At 39.6% G+C, this 22,273-nt stretch overlaps 1 protein-coding gene across 4 annotated transcripts in view; it reads right to left on the bottom strand.

Moving 5' to 3' along the window:
• The window catches only part of kcnq1.1 (potassium voltage-gated channel, KQT-like subfamily, member 1.1), a 76,522-nt gene that overhangs the window by 8,575 nt on the left and 45,674 nt on the right, over window positions 1-22,273 (bottom strand). For 3 of the 4 annotated variants that reach the window (XM_061709234.1, XM_061709218.1, XM_061709226.1), the window contains 3 exons: window positions 17,533-17,589; window positions 6,550-6,673; window positions 1,442-1,517 (listed from right to left, as the gene is read on the bottom strand). In XM_061709234.1, coding sequence (XP_061565218.1) covers window positions 1,442-1,517; window positions 6,550-6,673; window positions 17,533-17,589 — 257 coding nt within the window. Of the gene's footprint in view, window positions 1-1,441; window positions 1,518-2,833; window positions 3,353-6,549; window positions 6,674-17,532; window positions 17,590-22,273 lie in introns of those variants that run through there. The other variant, XM_061709243.1, reaches the window with a different exon arrangement.

A 22,273-nucleotide genomic window follows, 5' to 3' on the forward strand; every position in this document is an offset into this window, starting at 1 on the left:
TTCAAACTTCTCTCTGCCTCCGACATACAGTTTGTGACCTCGTTAAGAAAACCAAACCATCGACTTGCCAGTTAGATCACCTGCCAACTTGTTTTGTTAAAGCACCAGTTCATCCTCTGCCCCCCCCCCCCCCAATGACTGCCTTTGTTCATTCCTCTCTAACCTCTGGAACTGGCCCTTCATCTCTAAAAACAGTTGCAGTTACTCCCATACTTAAGAAACCTGGTAGAGATCCCAGTAATTGCAATGACCTTTGTCCTTTTTTTAATCTTCCTTTTCATTCCAAAATTCTTGAAAAAAAAAAGGCAGAAGCCTTCTTATGGCTGTCGATTCTGGCCTTCTTTGCATACCACTTCTTTGATTTGACAGATGCATTCGACACAATCTCCCCCATCACTTTGATTAACAGACTAGCCTGTACTGGTATTTTAGACATACCCTGAGACTCACTCATCTCCTTTCTCTCTGGCTGCACTCAGTTTATTTAGTTACAAATATTTATCATTCAGATTTTGTTTCTCCCTTAACTTCCTTTAACTTAACAGTGATCAAAATTAATTCCTACTCATTGGCATTTGGCATTTATCAGGCCACCCAATCCAAAATGAGTAATTTCTGTATTTCCATTGACAACTCATCATTTTTTCCATTTCCCATTGTAAAAAGTCTGGGTGTCTTTGATAATGAGATGTCATTTAAATCTTATAATGTCACCCATTCAGCCTATTTCCACATGTGCAAAATCTGTCTCTGGTCATCGCTTTCTTTCAAAAGTACTGCCATTCTGGTTTACTGCCTGGTTACGTCTCATATTGTTCACTGCAACTCCCTTCTGTTTGGTTGACCCGCAAAGTCCAAACATAAACTGAACCTGCATCGTTACCAGAACCCCGTACATTAGCCATACAGCTCCTGTCTTGTATCAACTTTACTTGCTTCCTATCACATTCTGTATCATGTATAACCTTCTGCTCCCCACCTTTCAAGGTCATGAACAACCTTTCCCCTCATTACCTCACCAACTTCCTTCATCTTAACAAACCCAGCAGCACTCTCAGGTTTTCCTCTGTCATCCAGCTCACGCAATCACCTGCTCATTTGACCACCATGGGGTCGAAAGCCTTCAGTTGCTCAGCCCCCTTTCTATGAAACACCCTCCCACAAAACATAAAAAAACGTAAATTCTCTCTCTGTCTTAAAATCCCAGCTCAAAAATCATTTATTCAGACTCTCTTTAGTATATCTGTTTTACAACGTGTTTTCCTTCATATTATGTGAACTCGTTGGGCACACTGCCCTATATAAACCTTACCAGGGAGGCTGAGGACTGAGTCCCCTGTAATTGTAACAGACTCTCCCCCTTCTTGATAAGGGAACACATAAAACATTTATTTGTTAAAGAAAATATTATTTTCTAATAAAAAAAAAGCCGTATAATTACCTGAAATTTCCTCTTGGCCACAAAATAGCGCATTCTCTGGACCACACAAATGGCTTTTCGGTGTGACTCTGTCAACCTGTGAAAAGAATTTCTCATGAATATTAGTATCAAATTTCCCATAAGACAATGCTATTGAAAAAATGACCAGATGACTTTTTAAAAGACCATTGAAAATGAAAGAATATTTTACTCTAGTCCCTAACTTATTTTTTCTTGAATGAGTCAGAGTCAGAGTGACACATTAAAGACAGCTGACAAGGCCCTTTATAACCAAAACTCTTCACAGTTCTGAGAAAGATTCAGCAGGTGCTGCTTTTTCATGATTACATCAAAGTCCCTGTCTTATGACATGTCTTCCTTTGTGCGCTACCAAGGTGACGAACATTGTGAACAAAGGCTGCTGATTTTGAAGCTCTATGTAACATTCAAAAGCCCGGCATAATTGTGAGGCAGTTAGCCTCCATTACTCGGTTGTTGGATTTATTCAATAGCTATTATTTATCAGGCTTCATTTACCTGAAAAAACAGTGAGCGAGTATTTGAGGTGGGGGAGCAGCGAGCACTCTGTTGAGTTACATTTAGGATAAAAAGAGGTTTGTATGGATCTGCTTATCGACCCAAGTAGAGAAAGTCCGAACCAAAGGACATCATAACATCTGTCAAATTAGCAAGATAAATGTCAATAATACGTTATGCAAGCTATTATATAAATTAATCCTCCATCTTAAGGAGTATGGGTTAATGATGCAACTTGGGACAAAGCCTGAGGCTAAATCTTTTTAATTCAACTGGTTCTGAAAATATCAGTTGAAGAGTGTTGTCATGTGCAAATTATGTAAAACAATCAAAACAAACAAATAAACCTCATAAATCCTGGTTTACTTTTTTCACTGTGCCATTACTTAACAAAAATGAAGTAAAATCCCATGACATTCAAAACATTAGCAATACTTAGTAATGCTAACACGATTTGTTTTTCTTTCTAAGAGGAACAGTCTCAGCCAATCAAAGCAGCAACTAATTATTATTTTGGTAATTGATTCATTGTGCTGATTATATTTTCCAACTTGTGGGTTAGGTGATGTTTATTTCTGTCATGCTTCGCCGTAGTTTTGTTCAATGACAGTGTATCACAGCTCGTTTAGGCGGCTCACAAATTGTGCACAGGACCTGAATGACATTAGCAGAAGAAGAACAGCGGCTAGTGGCAAGATCACCGGTGTCACACAAGCTACTGAAAAGCTGCAAAACAACCGGGTAGTGGGTGTCTTATCGCAAAGCAAGGAACCCAGATGTCTTGCTCTGATCTGTTGTATAGTGGGAACAACATGCATTAGCAGAAGATGGCTGAAGTAACAGGTGCATCAGCTTCTAGATAGCTCAGTCCACAGGGGAAAGTGTCACCATTTTGATCCTATTTTTTCATAAACCATGGGAAGAGTAATTTCAGTGATTGTCAGAGAAGCTCAATGTTTGTTCCACCTTACAAACTGAGCTCCTGGTGAGCAAGGTTTTACTGCTGCATTTCTTTTTATTAATTTATCCTTTTTCTACATCATAATCTTTCCTGAAATGGACTAGTTTTATTTGCAGTGCAGCACCATCATGCAGCATGGTCCAAATACACTTGACTGGGGCAAAACGCATAACTTTGAGACACGTTGACAGCATAACCATACATCAGAGTTGGAAATTAGTACCCGCCACCTGCCAATTGCAGGTTATTTTGTGTTGTGGCCAGTCAGTTTGCTCAGTTTCCCAGATACTGTGACAGATAAAGAAAACAAATAAGAGAATAGATATTGGCTGAGGGATTTTTCTTTACTGCGATGGACTGGCGACCTGTCCAGGGTGAACCCCTGCCTCTCGCCTGAAATTAGCTGGGATAGACTCCAGCAGACCCCCGTGACCCTGCAAAGGATAAAGCAGGTATAGAAAATGAATGGATCGATGGATTTTTCTTTAAACAATTAGAGTATTAAACAATGGTGACTCCTATGACTCATTGGCATATGTCAAGACAAACCTGTTTTTTTACAGTGCTGCCAATATACCATGGAATCAAATAAAACCCAAGGCTACATACCCACATACATACAACATACCCACATACATACACATAGCCACATAGACATATACACACTCACGTACACGTATACATATTAATACATTCATGCATGCACACATACACACACACACATAGCCACACATATGCATACACACACACAGTTACATTTAGCCACACATACATATACACGCTCATACACACTCACACATATATAGCCACTCAGTCACATACGTATACATACACATACACACACATACACAGACACACAAACATATACATACACACACACATACACATAGCCACAAAGACATGTACACACACACACACACACACACACACACACACACACACACACACACACACACACACACACACACACACACACACACACACACACACACACGCATGATCATATACATACACGCACACACACACACATAGACATACACACTGTCTTGTTCACCTGCATGCTCGCTCTGTAGTTTTTGGGGTTAGTTAGCGGTAGCTTAGCTCAGACTGTGATTTGGGTTGATTGCTGCTTGTGTTTTGGTCGGCTCTTTGTTGGTTTTGTTGGTTTTGTGTTTTGTTTGTGGTTTTTGTTGCAGATTTCCAGTGCTTGACGTGTGCCTCCGTGTGTTCCTGCTTCCTGGATTGGCAGTGGATGTCACCCCCCCACCCCCCCCACAAAAAAAAAAAAAATCACTGGGTTTGTATGTGTATATATATATATATATATATATATATATATATATATATATATTTATATATATATATATATATATATATATATATATATGTATATATATATATATATATATATATATATGTATATATATGTATGTGTATGCGTATGTATGCGTATATATGTATATGTATTAAATATAGCAATAATGCACATATATATGCCTTTGGTTTTTACCTACATGGTATCAATCATTAATATGTGTGCAGACAAGGTAAAAAAATAAAAAATAAATAAAACCCAAGGCTTATTTGTAAAAAAAGATGTAAGCAATTAGAAGAGAGTGAATCATACCACACACATTGGAAAATGAATGACTTTTGCTGTCCTATAATTTTGAAAGAGGAATGTGCAGGGAAATACAGCAGAATCCTCAAATCACAGTCTGAGACCCTGCAGGGATGGAGGGACTTTTATTATGATTCTTCTAATCGAACATCAGTTTACAATCTACTTATATGCACAAAAGAGTTTAAAATTCCAAGTTTAAGTAAGTTTAAATTAGTAAGTTTCTTGCTAGCAAAAAGTAGGTGTCAGGAAGAGTATCTGGTAGATTTTGAAATCTAATGACACTAATCGGAATTGAGACAAAAAATATGTATTTCCAACTCTGATAGTGTAAGTGAGAATAGGGCAGGTGGATGGATAGACAAATACAAAGACAGAAGGACAGATTTTGGGACACAATTTTATACCATTACTTTCTCAGTTACAAGACGTTTGCTTTTTCAGTAAACGGTTCCAGCCTACTGGAAATGTACTAACTCTTCTTTTGGTCTGTTTCCCCCTCAGTGAATAATTAATAAAGAGTAAATTTTAGAAAATTCCATTACAATACGGTAATAGTCAAAACACTCTAAGATCCCGTCCACACGTAGCCGGGTATTTTTAAAAACGAATATTTCCCCTCTCCGTTTATAAAAAAATTTGCAACCGAAGATCTGCGTTTTCGACCACATTCATAACCTGTAGATCACCTGCGGCTCCCGGGAAGCTGCACCTCCGCGGGCTCCGCGGCGGCTCCGCGGGCACCGTAGGGTGCGCGTCGCCGCGTAACCTACGGTTGTAGGCTCTGTGTCGGTGTAACGCAGTAAGCGGTGGTCAAGACCAGAGACCATTTATTTAATAGCTTGGAGAACAGATGCTGGATCATCTGTAGTAAACAAAAGGCGCACGTCAGAGCAGATTTGTTGTTGTTTTGGCGCATAATGTGACGTTCGAAAACGCAAAACTCCGGTTGTGTGTGTCTACACGCATCTACATGAACGGAGTTTTCAAAAATCTTCACTTTGCCCAGAGTTTTTTTAAAGCTTCGTTTATTTGCGTTTTCGTGTGGATGACAGGTCAAAACGTAGGAAAATATCTCCGGTTTAGCAGATATCCGCAGATATCCGGCTACGTGTGGACGGGGTCTAAGGATTGTTATGTAAAAAAATCAACTATTCTGTTAATTTCCAGAAAGTTTGTTTTTTGTTTGTTGGTAACAAATCTGTAAGTTTTATTGAAATGCTCAACAGCCCAATTGTTTTTCGTTCATAAAAAATATGTATGAAGTATTAAAATGTCAAAACCAATAAAGCTATGTATAGATATTCATTCCGTGAATTATTCCAATTCTAGGGATTTATTATGCACTTTTGTGACGATAAACAAACTGAGATTTTCCTCACTCCTGTAGACAATGTGGACATTTCAAAATTGAATCTCAAATTGAATTGTCAACTAAAGAAAACCAAATACAGAAAATATTTTCAAGGAGTCTTTTTATTACTGTGTTTCCCTCCTCATTTATAATACAAGCAGAAGTATTTCTTTATGGTTCATTTCAGCATGGTATTTGATGTGGCATTGCTCTCTGAAAACAGCTGGTTACGTATTTTGGAGTCAGCCGAGCACACAGCCGTCTTTGCTAACAACACTGCTGCATGCCATTCTCACTCTGCATCATTACACTGCCGTTTAGAAAGTGAGTCCCACAGGCCAGAACTGTCGCTCCATTTGTTTCACTTACTGTGCACTTACATCACACTGCAGTTACTTAACACTCATTTCCTCAAATCAGTCTCAGTCTCTCGTTGCGCAACTGCCTCTGCAAGCACAAGTGATTCTCCCTAATAGAGAATCATGAGCCCTCTGGGTTTGGCTTATTACAAAGGTTAATTAAAAATAGCAAAATAAATAAATAAATAAAAATACCAGCAGACCATATCTTGCCTGCTATTAGAATCCACTTGCACATGGAAGCAGCATTTAACGTTGTGTTTGTGTCATACAGGCGCATTTCAATGGTAAACTTACTGTGATACTGAGCTGACAGGAACCAGTTCACTTTCTCGCTCCGATTCCAGCTCCAGATCATCTGCATAACTGAAGTTCCTCCGGAATGGGGTGGGGGAGTGGACTTCCATGTGGCTTCTTTTTACTGGACATACACACACCAATGTATACCAAAAACACAAGTTTCATTACCAAATAAACACGGCAGCACTTTGTGTAGCTTTGGACCCAGGTCAAAAGCAGGTTTAGTGGTTTTGCAATGAATATTTAAATATATACTGTATGTGTGTATAAACACAAAAAGTAAGGCAATTTGTGTTCGGTAGAGTACTTTGTTGTAACAATGCTTCTTGGTAATAAATCTTATACCGTTGGAAAATCTGTTTATTTCCCTTTTAAATTGTTGCCATATTTGTAAGGAAACATGCATTTGTGGAATGAGCAGCAGAGCTGAGTATGTTGGTTGTGCCCATGACCAATTTGCCATATCTCCTACTGTATGTCAATGCCAAACAACGTACGTTGTCAGTGGTCAAACATTGTCATCTTGGAGGATAGAGTTCGGTCCCAGATTGTGGAGATATGGGATTGCCACTGGTTGCAGAATCTCATCTCGATATTTCTCTGTATTGAGATTGCCTCCAATGATGACAAACCTAATTTTTCCAGGAAGGGAGATGCCGCTCCACACCATCACACTGCCTCCACCAAAAGATGTTGCTTTATCGGTGCAGCAATCAGCATAATCCTCTCCACATTTTGACCATACAATCCAACTGTGGTAGGCAGAATCTGGACTCATTGCTGAACATAACACTCCTCCACATGTTCAGGTTCCGGTGCACGTGTGGCTGACACTGGTGCAAACTGGCTAACAGTGAAGGGACTCCTGGCAGCCCTATGAGTCTGGATATTGGCCGCGTGCAGGTTGTTCCGGTTTGTCCGGGCTGAAAGCCATCATCCATATCGTCCTGCAAACCTTGACTGCAAATTTGTAGAGGACAGCCTACAGTACATAAGTGCTGACAGGATGAGGGAAAGGTCTTCTTGGGTACCAGTAGCCCAAAACAAGAGTCGATAGCAACGGCAAAATAAGTTGTTTGCCATTGTCATAAAAGATTTGACACATTTTCATGGGCACAACCCGCATACTCAGCTCTGCTGCTCATCCCACAAATGCACGTTCCTTAAAAATGTGGCACCATTTCAAATGGAAATTAACAGGTTTTTTAATGGTAGAAGATTTATTACCATGCAGCATTGTTACAGCAAATAAATAACAGCTAAACAACAAATGTCCTTACTTTTTGTGCAAAGTTTATTAATGTTCCCTGTCTGATGTGCAGACAAAGCAGTGCAATACATCTTGCAAGGAAAAAAAGATAATACTTAGCTTGTTCTTTGGAAATGCTTGATAAGCAAAAGTCACAAAAACAAAAAAAGTTCAGGGAAAAAAAGGGATGCTGTGGCAAATTCTTGAAATCCCAAATGATTTGGGGGGCAGCCTGTTGGTGACCCTGGCCATACCGCACAGAGCTAAGATTTGCATTATTCAAGGGTTGTCATTTTTAGATGGGAAAATAATCTGAGTTTACAACCAACCAGTCATCTAGCCAAAAAAGGAAAGGGAATATTCCTTTCAGAATATGTGAAAATATTCTAATTTCTCTGCTTTCAATTGGACAAAGTGGTAACACAGATGGTTTTTGCAGGTCTTGACTGTTGCAACGTGCTCAGAATTATTGGCACCACTGACTTTTTAAGCATGTAATTGAAAATATCCTCAGAAAATCATCTATACACTTTGAGAACTTTGAACTTTGAGTAGAACTAGTGACATAATATCCACAATGGCACCACTTATTTGGAACTTTTGGCAACAAGTACAACCTTTAGATGATTTTTTTCCCATCCCATACATTGTGAAGCAGATGGACTCATAATCATGGGGGAATTTACCTTACAAATCTAAAAGCTATGGGTTTTTGGTCAGCTCACACTCACATGCACAGTTTAGTTGAGCCATGGTCATAGCTCGACAAGTCAATTTCCTTGGAAGTGAAGTACAGTATTTGATGGAATTGCAACATTGAATCGTGTATGCAATGATGTTCAAGGTGTTTGGATAAAAAATAAAGAGGGTTAATCTTTGATGTTTTGATATATTGTGTTCTCATCTGATTTTACTGAATCTCCCAGTAATATTTCAGTTGCTTTACTTAATTGTTGACTGATACTTTTGTTTCGCTTTTTTTTTTGCACATTTCCAAACAGGTTACTGTGAAATCTGAATGAGGACTATACAACTTAAAAGCTCAACTAAACCTTGCAACTCTGCAGCTGTGACCCTTGGAGAATTTTCTGCATTTCTAACTGTTACATCATCATTGCATGTGGTCAGCATGTATAAACATCATCAGCAACAGTCATGTGGAGAGGTTACTAGCCCCTTAATAAATACTTAATTTTTAACTATAAAAACTCAGTAAAAATCATTTATTGTAGTAGGGTTTAGTTTAGGCAAATGTACTCTCAGATTACTAACATCACGTAACCTTTTTTAAACCATACAAATATTTATTTAACAAAAATTATGCATTGATAAATAAAAATCAGTCATGCAGGCTGTACTAGGTACGATTTGACAGTTTCTAGCTCTCCCATAAGATTTGTATTGGTTTTTTCCCTCTGAAACATTTTTTGGCACATTCTTCTGAAAAACATTGCCTTTGAGCTCCAGCCTCTTTCTAAGGCCTCTGCTCTGAAAATGACATACCTGAAATGAATCGAGTATATCTCTAAAACTACTTGGTCTATTTGAATACTTTTGGTGTCATAAGAAAGGGAACACTCGTGAAATGTGTTCAGATTTGTAAACATTAGTATGTATGTCATTGGTTCACAGTAAATAAAAATGGCATAAAAAATACGAAAGATTTAATTTCCACCTAATAAAAATTCACACTTTTACAAACAATATCTCTTTGAGGTAATGCAGTTGCATCTCCAAATGTACATAAAGGAAATATCCATATGTGTTATTAGCTATGCCAAGTTTGAATCTTATAAAGTGAGACGGACTAAAATGATGGAGGTTTTAGTACAACATTTTCAAGTGGAATTACAAAACAGCCCTTTTGGCACATTTTTGGTAGCATCCATGCCATTTGACATTTTTGATTTCCCAAAGTATATATTTCATTTTATGTCACTGTTGGTGTTCATCACAACAATTTACAACAGTTTTTGCCTCTTTGAAAAAAAAAAGAAACAGACTTCCACACACAGCTATTTACTGTCTAACTCTATAAAAAATACTATTAGGAATCAAAGAAAAACCCAACTATTTACGGTCTAATAAGAGTCCCTGCGTTCACACTGAAAGCGTCAAAATTCGCCCGACGCCAGCATCTCGCTGCTTGGTGCGTTCACACTGAAAGCTGCATGTACTGTCGACGGCTGCAGTGGGCGGGGCTAAAGCTGCGCTGCAGAACTGGAGGGAACAGTGGGAACAGCCTACTCATATAGCGTACACATCTTCAGTTTCCTATTTCACCATAAATCACACTTTGGCACGCCTTCTCTATATTTTAGCGTTATTTCTGCTTAGATAAGAGTGAGTTTGATGCTCCTTAACAAGTTTGGTCCGCGGATCAACATCAACCGCCAGCGAGCACTTGCTCCCGGTGAACCATAAATCAGCCTAGGCTCAGCCTAGAACCATAAATCAGCCTAGGCTGATTTATGGTTCCGCGTCACACCAACGCTGACCCTACGGCGTAGGGTACGCGGTCACGCGCACCGTACCGCGATCCTACGCAGTCGATTTAACGCAGAACCATAAATCAGGCGAAGCTGCAGTCTGTCTGCGCTGATCACTACACACCGGGTCGGAGCGGATTTGGTCATGATGTTTAACCTGTGTTTTGTGATTAATAAGCACGGGTTTTAATTATTTTGCGTTGGATCAATGTAGCAAATAAAATCGTTGACCATCCAGCTCCTCACCCATCAGATACACAAAGATACGTGTTTCACATGAGCAGTCAAATCAGCAAAAATGTCAGTTTGCTGGATGAAATATATTAATTCCTGATAAAATAAGTTTGTTAGTGCACAGCTCTGCTCCTGTACGAATGTGAATGAGTGTACGTTTGTGTGTACACGAAAGTACAATCTGCATTGAGGCTTCTCGCTTCAATGTACATCCTGGTCTGTGATTGGACGTTGCCTCGGCAGCGCCGCTGCTCATTTGCATAAAGTTCAGATTTTTCAACTTCAAATTGACGCGCTGCTCCGGCTGCTCCCGACGCCTCCGCTGCCTCCGCTGCTCTCGCTGCTCCCGCTGCTCCCGCTGCTCTCGCTGCTTCTCGACGCACGTTTTCATAGAAAATGAATGGCAGCCGGCTGCCTATGACGCCCGTGACGCTTTCAGTGTGAACCCAGGGTAATAACCTGAGTCATCAGTGCTTGGACCAGCAAAAGCTTCGTCAGAAGACAAAGAATCAACAGGACAAACAGGATCCATGGGAATCTCCTCAAATATATTTTGCATCACTTCCTCCATTGTTTGGGGTTATCTGTACTTTTCTGCCATTTTTCTTGTCAAAAATTGCTTTAAAAAGTTTTTACACTTTGCGTAAATATGACTTATTTGGGCTTTTATATATTTTAACATGATTAGTGTAGCGTTACATGATTTTTGTTGCAGAGCAACAAAAATTGCAAAAAGGTTGCGCCGCCCACCAGGTATCCTATGTACTTTGACAATGCTGTTCCACCACCTTAAGTCTCCTGTTTCTCAGCCATTCTGATGTTTTCACGTGTGCTTTTGATCTTTGTCCTGTTGGATGATTCAGATTTGACCAAGCTTTAGCTGTTGGACAGATGGCACACATTTGCCTTTAGAATCATCCAGAACATGATGCCTACATGGTCAGCTCGTGCAACTGCAATACAGCTCCAGATTATCAGCCCGTCACTGCGGTGCTTGTCAGTGGGTGTGATGTCCTTCCGCTGTGCCTGGTTTTAACCAACCCTGGCTTTGGGATATTCGGTCCAAACAACTCCATTTTGTTCTCATCTGTCTATAGATCAATGTTCCAGGAGTCTTACATTTTACTCTTTGCTTTATTTTTTTTCTTTCAGTAGCTTTTTTGCAAATCGTAGTGACGCATGTTCTTTTCAGACAGAAGAGTCTCTCTCCTGGCAATACTTCAAAAGAACACCATACATATTTAGTCTCCTTGTCATCAACTTTAACATTTAGCATGCTCAGTGAGGCCTCTTGAGTCTGAGATTCAGCTCTTTGTATGTGTGTGTGTGTTTCTCTCTGAATATTACATGGTCTGAAGGGGTAAATTTGATTTGATGGAAGACTGGTAACTGTCCCAAATGCTTTTCTAGTTGTTCATGTTTTTTCCACTGTAGAATGTTGAACTCAAAGATGTTTCGAAGAATATTCATCACCCTCCAGAATAATGTGTAACAACAATTACTTCACCAAGACCATTGCTACTGTCCTTCCTTCTTGGCATTGTGCCAATAATACGGTTCAAGCTTAATTGTTGTTAGATAAATGATGGCATGAGGAAACATGTTATATATTATTCATTGGAGGTTGTATTTGCCTTGTACTACAACACATTACGACAAGATGGCTTTTAATATGTCTGTACACAAAAAATACAGGAATCAGAAGAGGGACACTTACCTTTTCACATGACTAGGTTTATCATCTATGATCTTTTTACATTTCTTAATTCTGTGATCATGGCCACAACTTTGGTTTCAAAAGTGCAGGTGGGGGTGGGCACAGGATAGAGTTTGCGTTCTCCGGCAGAGGAAAGAGTGACTTAATTTAATGCATTTCTACATACAATGGGACTATAGTGACACCACATCAGTAAAATAATTCAGCTGGACATATTCATGTAGCTGCCAGAATGAATGGTTCTAAATTATTCATGAAAAAATCTGTCCTACATTCTGTATTATTAAATTGAATAGCAATCGCCCAAGAACTGAGAGAATACATTTATGAAATTAGAAATCTTTAACATGAATTGGTGTTTTGTGTGTGATCATTTTGAAATAATGTAAGTCAGTTCCACTGTTTTTTTCACTTATTTATATAACTTTGTGAATTAAAAGGTTAATGTAACTTTGTGATTCTGCTTCTTGTTTCAGACTCTGTGCTTTGATCCAGCTCTTCCTCATCATGTGTTCTGACATTAAAACTGAAAATGAAAAAGCATCAATGTTGAAAGGAAAGCAGGAGTCATGAACTGTATTTGAAACATAGGTCTATTTTTTCTTTAATTCAACCTTATATTTTTATGCTTTTTAAACTTTATATGAAAGGGCCCTACGCCAGCCCTCTTGCAGTCTAATTTAGCAAACTTGATTAGTACTTGAAACAGATTCTGCCAAAGAAAACTGGAATCACAGACAGTGAAGTACAGAAAGATAGACAAAAACAAAATATGGTGATGGATGTTGTGTGTGTTATTGATAGTGCATTAGTGTGTTTGTGTAGGGGGGTGTGATGTGTGTAAATGAGTGTTTGATGTTTTGTGGTTTGGTCGGATGTAGCCCCTAGCCCCTGATCAGAAACCATCAGAGCTGAAGAGACACATGAAGACACACAACACAAGTTCAGCAACAACTCGTGATCGCAACGAGAACTTCCGAGTCAGCCAGCCCGGCCCCCCCATGGATACCGGCCAGTAGTGTGCTAGTTACTGAAAAATAGTAACTAGTTACTGTTACTAGTTACTTAATTAACTTAAATTAACTTAAATAATTACTTAATTAAAAAGTAACTCAGTTAGTAACTCAGTTACTTAGACCAAAAAGTAATGCGTTACTATGAAAAGTAACTTTTTAGTTACTTTAAATAAAAACATTATTTTAAATGCTCCCTCTAGCCTTCATTTCAGAATGGTACTATATGGATTTGCATTGTGTTCTGCATTCTAAACAGTCTCCCCGCTTCTTCACTTCCTGTGTCAATAATGTTGGTCGCTTAGCAACAAGTTGAGAACGGCCAATGAGCTTCAGCAGCAGCTCAAGAACCAGACCCTTTGATGAATCGTTCATTACATTCTCAAATATAACCAATGGTGGCATGTCGGTTTATAAGAATCTTTTTGCCCAGAAGAAAAAAGAGCAACAACAACGACTCATAACTATTTTCTTCTCTCAAAAAAACACACCTGCACCGCAGGGTTTAGGATAAAAAGACGCTACAGAGTCGGGATGCAGCGGCTCAGAAGAGCAGTGGAATACATGCGAGGCGGTGCTGATCTCCGCAATTTGAAGCCTTTTATAATAATTGTAAAAAGAATTTCACTTATCACAGGTTCTTTTTGGAACATAACCGCTGCAAAAAACCAGGGATTACTGTAATGACAATATCTCCACGCTGCGAAACTCGCCTTCTCTTGGCTCATGACCGCTCATGTTTTTGAACGCACACACACTTACGTTTCCTCTGGTCTCCGCGTGTGGGGAAAACGGTCACGGCAATTGCATCAATTAATTTAAAAAGTAATGCGCTAGAGTATTAGTTACCGCAAAACTAACGGCGTTACTGTAACGCGTTACTAAATAACGCGTTAGTCCCAACACTGCCGGTCAGTATAGGCAATTGGCCCCCACTCCCAAGATGGTGGAAAGTGGAAACAGCCCAGGATCCGATGGAGGCACCAACCGGAAGGGTTGCCACCCTCCTGTAGCACCAAAGAGACAGCACGGAGGGCCATCAGCCCCAAAAAGTATTCAAACGCAAAACAAAGAGATGTCTTTTATATTCATAATTGAGGCCTACAATTTGGCTAACAATTCTGCGTAATTTTGAAATGTCTCTATCATATGGCTATAAAGCTATTGAAAAAAAAGAGGAAAAATCAATAACAAACTATTTTTCCCCACATGTTCCACTGGGGTTTAGAGAGACTTGTTTATTTATTGAGGCTATTGAAAAGAAAAATCTGCATGGTTTCAGCAGCCTGCAATTTGTAGACGGTCCCTAAATGAAAGTACATTGTATAAATAGTTAATGATGGTTGATATCCAAAATGAAAGTTATTTCACTTCAATAGCTATTTACTGACTGAGAGAAGCTTCAGACATTTCTACCAATATAATAGAAGGAGCCCTGGGCAAAATGCGCACCGTTCTCGTGGATTGTCTGTCTCACTCTGTTCTGCATCTCACCGGCAATTATGACTCATGATTACATATACCGTATATAAATAGACTTGAGAAGGGGGGCACGAGCTTGATTTTGAAAAGGGGGAGGCATGCCCCCCCGTACCCAGTGAAAATTGAAAATTAGGTCTATGTCTGTGATAGTGGAGGTGCAGTCTCTTCCAAAATCCATTCCCTGGTGTATGCAGCTCTACATCTTTTCATTGAACGCTGTCACTGTAGTCTTCACCACAGAGACGAATGACTAACAGAACCTGGCTTGTGTCACCTCATATTTGTACTACAGTGAAAGAGAAAGTCATGGTTCAGTCAGGAATTATCCACACACTTACATCTCATTCACTATCAAAAAGCATTAAATCAGAGCAAATGTTTGCTACAAGTAGCGTCATTCAGTCTGTCAGTTCAAGCACCATGTGATTCACATAGCCAATATTTTAAAAATGCTCGTTCTTAAGGAGCCATTTTGTAACACTTTGGGTCATTTATTCATTTATTGGCAGAAAGGCAATACAATCTTAAAAGCTTTATTTTTATTGTATACAATTCCGTGATGATAATATTTTTGTTCAATCTTCACCCTTCTTGGCCCTTGTGCCATGTTGCAATACCAATCTCTGAAGCAAAAAGTACTTTCTAAAACTGAATTTTGTTTATAACCACCACAGCAATTTGCAGTTTCCAAAGGACTCTAGTTATCAAAGGATTCGAGTTTTGGCAGTCCTCCTGAAGAAAATTACTGATTCAATTTCAACATATCAGTGTTTTCTTTAGATAAAAGTCACTTTTTTGATGGCATGAGTAAAAGACAGCAAAAAATGGCGCTTTTCCACTAGTACCTACTCAGCGCGCAGAATAGGTACAGAAGAAGTATCTACTCGCCACGCCCCCGTCTTGCGCCTTTCCACTACGGGTGGAGGCGTGCCGAGTAGATACTTTTTCTGTATCTATTCTGCCGAGGTTCTTATCGTGCTGAGTCGGCCCTGGATCTGACGTCATCACACTACACGGCACCGATTGGTCGGGGGGCGGGGCCGTCAGACGCTTGAATCAGGAAGCGGGAATCAGCGCAAGAGCGTCTCACTGCGGTTTTATTCAACAGCTGCAGATGTTCTCTGAGGTGCAGATGTTCATAAACCTGGTGACTGAGGAGAGAATTAAAAAGGGATCTAGACAGGCGATAAGGAACGATCAGATCTACCAGGAGCTCTGTCACTTCTCAGCTGCTCGCGGCTCTCAGCTGATTTCTCATCAGCGCAAACAAACAGACACAAACAAACAAAAAAAAAAGCGTTGCCGCTTGAATCTTCTTTCACTCTCATTTTTTAACTTGATATCAAACACAAGTCACAGACCAAGCAGCACATATATCTTCTCCTCCAGGTTCTACATCTTTAGTGTTGTTGTCTTCTCCGTTTTAATCACACAATCAAATACGTCACAGCAGCTTCGCTCCAACCCGTCTACTTCTCACCTGGGTGTTTAAAAACAAACGAGGCGTGCCAAGTCGAGGCGCGCTGAGTAGGTACAAGTGGAAAAGCGCCAAAAGGGTGTCAGTATTTTTGAAGGCACACTATTTAGTAGCGACAGTACAGAAGAAGCTCGGACATTCAATCATATCACTATAATTGGTCACATGGTGAATACCAGTTTTGTGTGGAAGAGAAAAATAAAATTAAAGCTGCAAGCAGCGATGAACGGGCCCTCGCGCGTGCAATTTTCACCAATAAAGGTCAAGGAATCAAAACCGAGTCCGATGACACCACCCACGACTCTCTATATCAAACCAATCAAAATGATGAAGGGTGGGCGCGCTTTTTGGCGCCTATCGTTGCCACGGTAACGCTTTTGACTGAGAAAAGTAATGCCTATCGTCGCAGGATGGAGAGGCACATATTGATGTATAACACACTTGGGTGCACGTTACGGTTCGGGCGAAGAAACGGCCGAAGAAATGGCATAAATTGCGGCAAAATGACACGATTAATTCAAAATGGTCGACTTCCTGTTCAGTTTCGGCCATGGCGCCAAGAGACTTTTCTTTAAGTTGCCACATGATACAGGTGCGTACCGATTTTCGTGCATGTACGTCAAACCGTATTGTGGGGCTTGAGGCACAAAGTTTTCTAGGGGGCGCTGTTGAGCCATTTTGCCACGCCCATTAATGCAAACCATTAAATATCAAATTTTTTGCCAGGCCTGGCTTGCGTGCAAAATTTGGTGACTTTTGGGGCACTTTAAGGGGGGCAAAAAGGCCCTCATTTCGTCAGAAAAATAAAAATAAAAACGAGAAGAAAAAAAAATTCCTACAGATACTACAGATACAATTAACATAGAATAGCAAGTTCACAACAAAGCATGCAGACCAGTCAGAGAAGGGTGACAAAACGGCTACAGGATTTTGTTGTGTTAATAAAAAGAAAGGTGTGAAGTGACAGTTCAGTAGATGGACTTGAAATGGAAATGTTTTAATTAGTGCTGTTGGCCAGGACAAAAATTAATTCGGCATGCCCTGACAATCAGATTCGTCAAATACACAGAAAACAAAACTAGTTGAACCTTTTGGTGGCTTTGTCTGAGGTTCCACAGGTTGATCTTTTTGACAACAGACCACAGAAAAGCTGAACCTTAAATTATGGAGTAAGTCAACACACCATTCTCAAGTATCACTTTATGTCCACAGTGATATGATATCTGAGATGTCAGCACATCAAACTGTAAAATAGTTGTGTGTCTCCCACACACATCATGGGAGATAACACAAAACTGATAATTAATACAAAATGTTACCTGGAAGTGGTGAGCTGAATGGTAAAGAAGACAAAGATGTCCACGATTGCTCACGATCTGAAGTACACAAGATGGGAAACACAAACATGACCATTAATTCAGTTGTATTTCTCAGGATAAGAAATTTCTCAGGATATTCTACAGTCCTGATAAACCAGACGTGAAAAGAAACATCAAAAAAAGTGTTTCAAATAACCATAGCTATGATTCACTTAACATTCTTCTGATAAAAATTAAAAACTAACGATCAAAAATCCATTTTACATCAGTGCATGACATAGTTTCAAGTAAAAGTTAAACACAAGGCAGGTGTTTTAATGTAAAGAGGTAAAATAGCAGAACACATTGTGCTCTAATGTGACCACATTATGTTCATTTCAGTCATCTAGTTTGTTTTTTTTGTTTTTGTTTTTTTTTATCTCTGGTAACTCTAGAGTAGCTTAGGACACAGTATAACTCCAGATCCACGGTGACGGAAAACAGACTTAATCCTTGTTGCACAGTTGTAAATTTCAGCTTTTAAAAATGTCCACTGTATAATAACTGCTATAACTGTAGCTCTTGCACTAATGCATGTGCAACACCCAGAGGACATAATCATACAAGGAAATTCTGCACCCTGTGATGACCTCCAGAAGGAAGCATTGTCAGCACCCTGAAAATTAAATATTTTGTGCATACAGTATATAAAATAATATACATTTACGTCATGCTTGCACGCCTCCGGTCACATCTAAGATAATGATTCATCATAATAACACAGAAGATAAATCGGAAAACACAGAAGTCCAATATATGACCACTTTGAATATTAAATCTGCAGCATTGAGACTCAACATTCATCACTGAGTTCATATAACAGTCATATAATCTGTTACCCAGCCATCACTGAGTACCTTGGAAACATACTTACGGCGCCTTTTTAAAGGCCAGTTTTTCTGAAAATCAATTATGGACAGTGTTAGTAGACAATTGTAAGTGATTGAGCATATCACTATGTGCATCTGGTGAATATATGCACGCACCAGATGTGGTAATTTAGTAAAATGTGTCAAAGGCAAAAGCAGCATGCTGTAGATGTTGGATGTGTGGTTCAACTTGTAGCATCAATTAAGCTTTAAATCAAAGACACTGATTCAGAAACAACATGGAGTGAGCAGGCACATGTACTTCTGTTGTAAAGAGAATTGGGTGCAAAGCAAAACCATTTGCACAGCTACATGTTGGTGGCAGAGATGCAGTCAGCTCTCTAGGCAGCTTTTCATGTTGGCAGCTCGAGTAAATGAAAAGAAGGTTATATAACAAGGCACTACAAAGAGCAGCATCCAATTAGATGCAGTGTGTTATGGAGGTGTTAAAAGTATCTGTATTTTTCTCATTTTGAGAATATACTCTTGTATCTTATTTTGTTCATCTATGAGCAAAACACCCATTAATGGCCTTCATGCAACAATGATAATACAAAAAGGGGATGATTCACTTTGTTTAGATAAATCTGTTCATAAAGAAGGGAACACTTTCAAATAATAAGAACATCATTATCTATCAAGAGAAAAACATATCCGATATGTGTTCCAATTTTTATGAAACATTCAGTGAAAACTCTAAGCATGGCGTTTTTAAAGAAACCTGAATCAAACGACCTTCCATCCATCCATCTTCTATACCTGTTTATTATCCTTTGCAGGGTCACGGGGGTCTGCTGGAGCCTATCCCAGGGCCACATATACAGACAAACAATCAGGCTCATACTCATATCTATGGGCAATTTTGAAAAATCAGTTAACCTAGTAGCTACGCATGTTTTTGGACTGTGGGAGGAAGCCGGAGTAACCGGAGGGAACCCACGCAAGCACGGGGAGAACATGCAAACTCCACACAGAAAGACCCCGCCTGGCCAGGGAGTTGAACCAGGAACCTTCTTGCTGTGAGGCAACAGTGCTAACCACTAAGTCACCGTGCTGCCCTCAAACGAACTTAAAAGAAAAAAAAATTAGAACGCATTATTACATAAAAAAACATTTCAGTATCCCAACCGGAATACAGTAAATAGTTCAGTCATCGGGGTCATGAGGATCTGTGGGACCTTATCCCAACTGGGATGCACCCTGGACACGTCAATCAGTTCAGAAATTCATACAGTGATGTCGAAAAAAAGAATTGATGTACAGTAATCTCTCGTTTTTCGCAGGGGTTACCTTCCAAAAAGAACCTGTGATAAGTGAAATCTGCGAAGTAGCAACTTTTTTTTTTTTTTCACAATTATTATTACAAGGCTTCAAATTGCGGAGATCAGCACCGCCCCCCGCGATCCGATTAATTGGATTTGAACGGGAGAAAATGAAAAAGGATTATGAAAAAAAAATACAATAAGTACAGTAAGATAAATTGTGACTGGCGCGTATTTCACTGCTCTTCTGAGCCGCTGCATCCCAACTCGCTCTGTAGCGTCTTTTTCTTCTAAAGCCTGCGGTGCAGGGGTGTTTTTTCGAGAGAAGAACATAGTTATAGGTAGTTTTCGTCGCTCTTTTTTCTTCTGGGCAAAAAGATTCTTATAAACCGACATGACATGAAGCTCATTGGTCGTTCTCAGCATTGTTGCTAAGCGACCAACGTTATTGACACAGGAAGTGAACAAGCGGGGAGACGATTTAGCCAATCAGAATGCAGAACACGATGCACAATGCAAATCCGGGAAGCAGCGAGACCATGAAAAGTGAACCGCGTTATAGCGAGGGATTACTGTACTTTGGTATGAATGCCCCTGTTACAAGTAGGGATGGGAATCGAGAAGCGGTCCTTGTTGAGAACCGGTTCCCAGTGTTTCAATTCCTTGGAATCGTTTTCCTTTTTTGCAAACGATTCCCTTATCGATTCCAGTGGGCGCGAATGACGTCACCACGCACATTGCGTAGTTACGCAACGTGCGCATTCGCGCCCAGCAGGAAAACATGGGGACAAAGCAGCATAAACGCTCAAAAGTTTGGTTACATTTTACCAAAAAGGATGACAACAGGGCGACTTGCAATACTTGCAATGTGGACGTTTCAACAAAGGGAGGAAACTGTTAGGGCTCGGCCGGCTGGTGCTTTTCTCCGCAACCCGATCGCGCAGGGAGCGAGGAGTCGGCGCAGCGCGTGGCAGGAAGAGCCGCGCGCTCGGCCACGAGGATATTAATTGTATTATTATTATTTTATATTAAATACATATTTGATATTACAAATCATTTTGTGGGGACCCCCTGGCACCATCGAGGAGCCCAAGGCCGGGGGCGTCTTAAGACCTCACTTGTATTTTTTTGTTCAAAGATATAAAACAAAGTTGATCGACCTGTTTGTTCTCCTTTTTTTCCAAATGAGAATTGATGAGAGAATCGATAAAGAATCGAATCGTTAAACAGAATCGAAAATGGAATCGGAATTGGAAAAATCATATCAATTCCCATCCCTAGTTACAAGTGTGTTTAAAAGTTTGAGATGGATCCATAAAAGTCTGTAAAAGAGAGCATAACAAAGAAACCACTGATCAACAGTGAAGTTCTCACAGGTCAGAGCTACAGTATCCATGGTCATGAGTTCTGAACTGGCAATCTTCTCCTTAATGTGCAACCCACTTCACCACCACGGTTTAGTCTGTATGAATGTCATAAGCTTGATGCGCAATGAATCTTTAGAAGCAGTATCTTAATTTTAATGATTTACTCCAAAAAATATTAAAAAGAAGTTACAAGAACCATTCTAGTTAAATGCTCTGCTTGGTACAGCGGTCCAAAAACTGTGCTCCATATTCTTCTTGACTCCAACTGATTGCTACCAATTATGACGTGGCTTGTAACTGAAATAAGGGAGCATTTCACCACTTTATCCAAGGAGTTTTCAATCATATACATTATTACTTATTATGCCTCTTACAAGTTCTTGTAAGGTTCACTGATGTAGCTCTGGCAGCTTGTAAGCTAATTGAATATACTCAAGAGTTGCTAATTTAACAGAAACGTTCACATTAAATGAAATATAGCTGCTGTATTTCCCTCCCTGAGACCCACAATGCAGATTTGGGTTATCTTTTGAAATTCTGGGGTAAAACTTTTATAAAAAAAAAAAAAAAAAAAGTTATAAAAAAAAAAACTGAACACAGCAAACCTAATAAGCCAACAAAAGACGCAGAAGAATAATAAAACTCAATAGGACAACAACAGTGGGATTGGGCTTGCACTAAAATGCTAAATTTTGCAATAACTTTAGGTTCTTCTTCTTCTTCGTGTCTGGCCGTCCTCTATACCATGTCCTTCCAATGGGTGGCGCAGGCGAGTGCAGCAGCGTTGGGTTCGGCCAGGTCATTATAACTTTAGGTAGAAACCTTTATAAGTTGTATTATTTGAAGTGCATTTTTCTACCTACGCTCAACATATGGTGTCTTGCAACAAAGGATGTGGACAAATACCTCCCACCATCTCCTCCTACCTCCTTGTAAAGGTTCAAATGAATAGTATAAAAAAATCTATATTTTCATTTAGCGAGACGCTCGTGTGGATACAATGATGGACAAAGTGAGACATTGAGCGTCTGCAACATTGAGTGGCAAGACAGACAGAGACATCATATAACAATATGAAAACATATTCAGATGTAAGCTGTATCACCGTAGGGAAATGAGAAAGGAAAACAAATTTGCTACATTATTTTTAGCCTGTTAGTACACAATCTGTTGTGATATTGGGTTGATTTAACAGGAAACATTG

This window comes from Cololabis saira, chromosome 2 (assembly GCF_033807715.1).
Source record: "Cololabis saira isolate AMF1-May2022 chromosome 2, fColSai1.1, whole genome shotgun sequence".
In the NCBI taxonomy this organism is placed as follows: domain Eukaryota; kingdom Metazoa; phylum Chordata; class Actinopteri; order Beloniformes; family Belonidae; genus Cololabis; species Cololabis saira.